Source organism: Oryzias melastigma, linkage group LG17 (genome assembly GCF_002922805.2).
Source record: "Oryzias melastigma strain HK-1 linkage group LG17, ASM292280v2, whole genome shotgun sequence".
Taxonomy (NCBI): Eukaryota; Metazoa; Chordata; class Actinopteri; order Beloniformes; family Adrianichthyidae; genus Oryzias; species Oryzias melastigma.
In genome coordinates, this window is record NC_050528.1 from 22391566 (window position 1) to 22397565 (window position 6000).

The following is a 6000-nucleotide window of genomic DNA, read 5'->3' on the forward strand; positions in this document are numbered from 1 at the left end:
TGATCTGTCAAAGTGCTTACATTTGTCAAAAAAAGCTTTTTAATGTTCAAATATCAGCAATTGAAACACTTGTCAAGAATAATAATTGACAATGGGACAAGAATCAAATGATGCAAAGGTTGGTAGAACTTTCTTACAATGAAGCCTCAGTCCAGGGGTGCCAGTACTCGAGGGCCGGTGTCCTACATGTTTTCCAGTCAACCTGTCACTGAAGCTCCTTATTGGCCAAACACACCTGATCCAGGTAATCAGCAGCAGCGTTTCTGGAAAACCAGCAGGAGATCGGCCCCCGAGGACTGACTTTGGACACCCCTTGGTCAAAAACTGTCCTTGTAGCTGGATGTGGATGTATGTGGGCAACAAATGGACACCTGCGAGTGGTACACCTGTAGCCCCATGAAATAGCTAAGTCAGACTGCAAGATGAGCTTGTAGACCAAAAATATTCATTCACATTATTTTCTAGGGCAGAGGTCTGCAACCTGCGTCTCCAGAGCCACACGTGGCTCTTTTATCTCTCCATGGTGAAGAAAAACAAAATAGTATTTTTTTAAAGAAGGATTACTTGCTTATAAGCATTCACACTATAGTGATTCTCCTGCTCCTTTCCACACGTTTTTTGGCCGTAAAAACTCAATCAGACTTTCAACGGTTTCATAAACTTTCTAGTTTTTGAAATATTGAGTAAAATATGCCACATAGGAAGTAAATGAGAAAGTCTTCCAATTTCAAACTTTTAAATAGATTAGCAACAAGTCTTTAAATATATTCATGGACTATGTTTTCATCTTTTATAGTATTTTTCAAAAAATATATTTTATCTTATCTCTATTATCTTAGCAACATGCTAATGTTTTTGGCTAATGTGTCATCTACTGGGGTTTTTAGGCTAATTTAGAGTTTAACTTCTGTTTTAGCAACATGCTAACATTTTTGGCTAATTTGTTATTTACTGATACTCTTAAGGGTAATTTAGAGTTTAGTTTCTATTTTAGCTACAGGCTAAAGTTTTTTGACTAATTTAGTTTACTGAGGAATTTTAGGCTATTTTGGAGGTTATCTAGTATTCAAGCAACAAGCTAGCCTTTTTTGGGGCTAATTTGAAATCACCTGAGTTTAAGGTAATTTGGAATTTAGCAAATATTTTAGCAATATGCTAAAGTTTTTGACTAATTTGCTATCTATTGGTATTTTTAGGCTATTTTTGGGGTTGGCGAGTAATTAAACAACAAGATAGTTTTTTGGATAATTTTGCTTCAACTAAGGTAAAAATGTAAAAAAAAAAATCTAATTTTTAGAGATGCTAGTTTCATTTTCTATTTTTGCTTTTGTTAGTGCCAAAAAAAACAAAAAACGACATAATTCATATTTATTAAAAAAAAAACAAAGTCATGAATGTAAATCCAAATTTCTTAAAGGTTAAAGTAAATCTACGTGGCTCCTTCTAGGGTTTGATCAGTAGAAAACTAGCCCAAATAGCTCTTTTACTGTTAAAGGTTGCCGACCCCTGGTCTAGGGGAATGCGACAGGTTGTAGCTAACACTTGTACAACACACATGGCTGCTCAAGGAGATGGTCAGGTGATTGGTGTGTACTCCTTACATGCAATCTGACAATAAGAAATTAGAAAATTGGACAAATTAGTAGTTTGTTTGGACACTAAAGTACAACATGCATAATCTGTGCATGCAGGCACTAATGGCCCATTACTCACTCCCTAAAAACGACTAAAAAACAACATAAGGACACTGTACGATAGCATCATTCATTCAACTTAAGTGCATGAAACGTATTACATTGCCACATCCACAACAATTGTACGCTCCATTTTCATGACGTCCTTTGAGGAGACCGTATGACCCTCAAGGGAACTGCAAGACACACGTGTCCTTCCCGTGATCTCTCAACATATCACCAGTGATACCTGAATAAACACAGTCTGACATACTGTAAACCTTTGACGTAATCACCTTAAATCCGATCCAACAAAAAAGGGTCAAGAGGGGCCATTCTCGTTCACGACCCTCAACAGGCCCGAACAACCTAAAAATCTGCAGCACTGTTACAGGTCAACCCATATTCAGGTGCATGTGCCAAACCGCTGATTTACACTGGTCCGTCTGCCGTGCATCTTCGCTGCATTTATTGGGAAGTCCGTCTAACAACAGTTGTCCCTTTTGTGTCTCCGGTCCATCCTTCCTCCCCCCATCTCCTGGAGGAGTGGTTCGTCCTGCTATCCCCGTGTCATCAAGATCCAAAACTTTGGCAATCAGGTCCCATGTCCTCTCCTTCCTCACGAGTCTCTTTGTATCACAAATGATATTATGTTTTTGTACTTCCAAAGTTAAACTTTCGTCGTCCATAGTGGTAAACAGACGTGTTATCCACAGCGTTGACATGCCAAATTGTGTGCACGTCACCTTACATCTTAAATATATATTTTTTGTTTTTTATTTTGAAAGTAAAATGGAATTCTTCATTTTGAAACCTGTTTCTTATACTTTAAGCAGCGAAATGGAGAGAAAATCAGACTTCTGCGTAAAACTGCGAAGGAACAAACTTCAGATGCAGACATGACAGAATTGATGTAAACATTCTGATTGATTAATGAAGGTTCCATTTGTGATGCACTGCAGACAGACCAATTAGCCTTAAGGCTAAATTATTCTCAGTTCTGTCTCAGTTTATTTCCAAGGCTGTCAAATTTCAGACACTATTATTTAAAAAGCAGCTTTACTCATCAAAAATGTACGCATGAGCTAAAATGAAACAGCAAACCCCAACGTCTATAACAGTGTTCTTCAACCAGTGCGTCACGGTACACCGGTGTGCCACGAAAGATGGGTCAGGTGTGCTGTGGAAATTATTCAATTTCGCCTAATTGGTCTCAAAAACATTGACAAGATATCAGCTCTGTGTTCATTCAAACAGAACCAAGTTTCACATTGAACAGTTGGGAATATGAAAGACCCTAAAAGTCTTTTTTTTCTTGACGTTTTCTTTTATTGTTGTTTAAGACACTTTGACAAGTATGACTTTATATTATTAAAACAGACAAAAAAGCTTCATATAATTGCACCTTGGGATTTTTAAATCAAGAAGAAAAGAATTGCTTGGCTCCAAAAAGGTCGATTTGATTCCTTCATTGGGTTTTTTGGGCTAGCAAACACCAGCAGGATCAGTGCGACAGATGCTTAGCGATGACGATACCAGCAGTGTTTGCTCTAACCTGGTTTACACCACTCCAGTGTCCTTGAGCAAGGCCCTTGAACTTGGATTCAGCTGAGCTGCTCAGCTGTATTATCCACATCCTCAATGTGAACGAAAAGTTCCACTAACAGATGAAGAGTCCAGCTCTCAGTGGACATGCCAGAAATACATACAAATTGTAAAGATTTAAATGCATAACTGTCTTTGTTCTTTGGCTGGTAAATATTTTAATAAGCTCCTTAAGATCCATTCCGATCTGGTCCCAGTGTTTTTTTAAATTATAGTTATCCTGCTTTTATCTAAAAAAAAAATAAATAAACTGTCGTTTTCTGGGACATAGTTTCTTTAAAGAGGCAGTAGGTTGTTAAAAATTCACCTTCTAGTTGTGGACAGGACTGTTGATGCAGAGTAAGCACGCCCCCACTTCCCGTCATCCATATCTGTACACGCTCTACAGTTAGCTTACAGCCCGTCAAAAACCCAACATTATCGGTGCAACAAATATGGCGAGCAATATTTGAACTATCCAGCTGTACGGCTTTGAGCCAAATTCCAGCTCAGACGAGAAAACGAAGACGTACACGGATCTAGTCGTCTACAAGTGGATGAATCAGAATGAGGTGGAGAAGGGCGGAGCCTGAGTCCTGCTAATTGTACGTCACAACTGCAATCTTTTTTAAATGACCTTTTTTTGTCTGCCGTCTTTCTTTCACAATGATTGTTATAAAGAAATACTCTGAAATGCAATTTTTAACTTAAATTTTCTTTATACATGTCCTCCATAATGAGAAAAATGCTGCAAGAACCTAAATATTCTCACTCCCAACTCCACGTGAATGGGTGTGGGTCCCACTTTTTGACATTTTGGGGTTTCTTAACTTGTTTTTAATTTTTATGTGCTGTTTTTTTCCCATTAAATCAGAGGTCCCCAACCCTTAGGACTAGTACCAGACGTGGAATCAGTACCGGGTTAGGACACCGGTCCAAGTCCCGAAGGTTGGGGACCCCTGGCAAGCGAATGCATCCACCCCACCCCCTGTCTGTAGCCCGCAACAAAGCGGCTCTCGGACCAGTACTGGTTTACTGCCCAGAGGTTAGGGACCCCAGATGTAATGGGAACAGCCAGCACGTCAAAAAACGACGAGTTTGGGACACCCAAAATATCAAAGAGTGATGCGGAGTGGGGCTGAGCCATACGTCCATATATGGTTGGGAGTGAGAATGTGTTGCAAGAACATGTTAAAAACACCAAAAACACTTTTTTTAATTAATCATCTTATGGTTTAATAAGAGTTATAAAATATGAAAATACTAATAGCTCGAATTGGATGTGTGAATCCCATTCGGTGTTAACTGGCCTTACACCAGGCCAGATTTGTTCAGAGGCGTTGCATTTTTCTCCCAAAACTGCAATTTAAACTCTGGAGCAACCTGTAAATGTTTTACTTCCTTTAGTATGTATACATTTTCTTTCTGAAACTTATATTCCAAAAATACGGTAACGGCACCGTTAATCTAATGACCATTATCAGGTACATCAGTTTAGTGAAGTCTGAAGAATTATTTTGCTAAAACAGATCTAAAGGTAAATTCTTTTTGTTTCAGAGGTACATTTCTAACGTATCGTCTTCTGTGTTAGGATTGGGATCGCACCAAACAAATAAAAGTATTGGCCATGGTGGACGTTGAAGCCGGCGCGGTCATCCCTTGGTGCATAAAAACGCATCGCCAACATCTGACGAACAATTATGCAACTTCTTTCTTTGTGAACATGTACGCCCACCAGTATCAGAGTGCACACACACAAGCTTCACTTGGTACTGTGTGAAAGAGCTCCGCTGTGAGCTATCACCATCAACACTGGTAAATAATTGAGTAAGCGACTGGTCATGGTGGATTTGCAGAGCAGAGAAAAGAGAGAGCCTCAGGAGTCTTGCATATAAACTGAGACCAAATGATTCATGCGTAGAGCCCACAGACGACACGACTTGTGTGCATCGCTGCACCTCATGCGTTTGGCAGGTGGGAAACTCTGCTTAAATAACCATGAATGAGGACACGGATATGAAACACTTTTTTCTTTTGGTATAAAAAAGAAAAAGTGTGTGAGGCGCCAAATCTGTGAGGACTGTGTGGGCGTGCATCTGTGCATAACACCACAGAGAATATGTGTGCGCGTGTGTACAATATGTTACATAATCAAACTCACACACTCTTCCTCTTGCACCAAATGAACCAGTTTCTGCAGAATTTCATCCAGCACCCTGTGGACGACAGAAACAGAAGGAGCACATTTATCATCCGCATCTTCTTCACAGCCATCTGTACAGCGAGGGTCCCGTGTGGTCCGTACCTGCCCTTGATGTTGAAGTTCTTCCCCAACATCAGATGTTTGAGGGAAGGGTGTCGGCACAGCGCCGGGATGACAGCCAGCAAATCAGCATCCAAACCTGATCCCGACACAGAGCACAGAAAAACATTCCTGGAGTTTTATCCAATCACTGCTATGCTTAAGGGGACTTTTAAAAATCATGTATTTGACTAATTCTATGCAAGTACTAGATGTATAGCATGTGCCAGTGTGAATGCTGTAAGCTGAATGTGGCCGCTGAAGATGCTAGAGCTGATAGCTGAAAACTTGCCAAAATATTAGCTAAATGTCTAATTTTGCCAAAACAACTAGTATAATGGTGAAATATTAGCTAAACTCCAAATTTGACTAAACAATTTTATTTTTTTAAGTCTAATTTAGAAAAAAACAGCTAACAATGCAAAAACATTAGCTAAACTC

The 6000-nt window shown here is 39.5% G+C and overlaps 1 protein-coding gene across 1 annotated transcript in view; it reads right to left on the reverse strand.

The window, feature by feature from the left end:
• carmil3 (capping protein regulator and myosin 1 linker 3) overlaps positions 1–6000 on the reverse strand; it is a gene marked incomplete at its 3' end in the record, with an annotated part of 127718 nt that overhangs the window by 28238 nt on the left and 93480 nt on the right. Inside the window, exons 19-20 of the mRNA XM_024274320.1 lie at positions 5563–5659; positions 5419–5473 (exon numbers count right to left, since the gene is read on the reverse strand). Coding sequence (XP_024130088.1) covers positions 5419–5473; positions 5563–5659 — 152 coding nt within the window. The remainder of the gene's footprint in view (positions 1–5418; positions 5474–5562; positions 5660–6000) is intronic.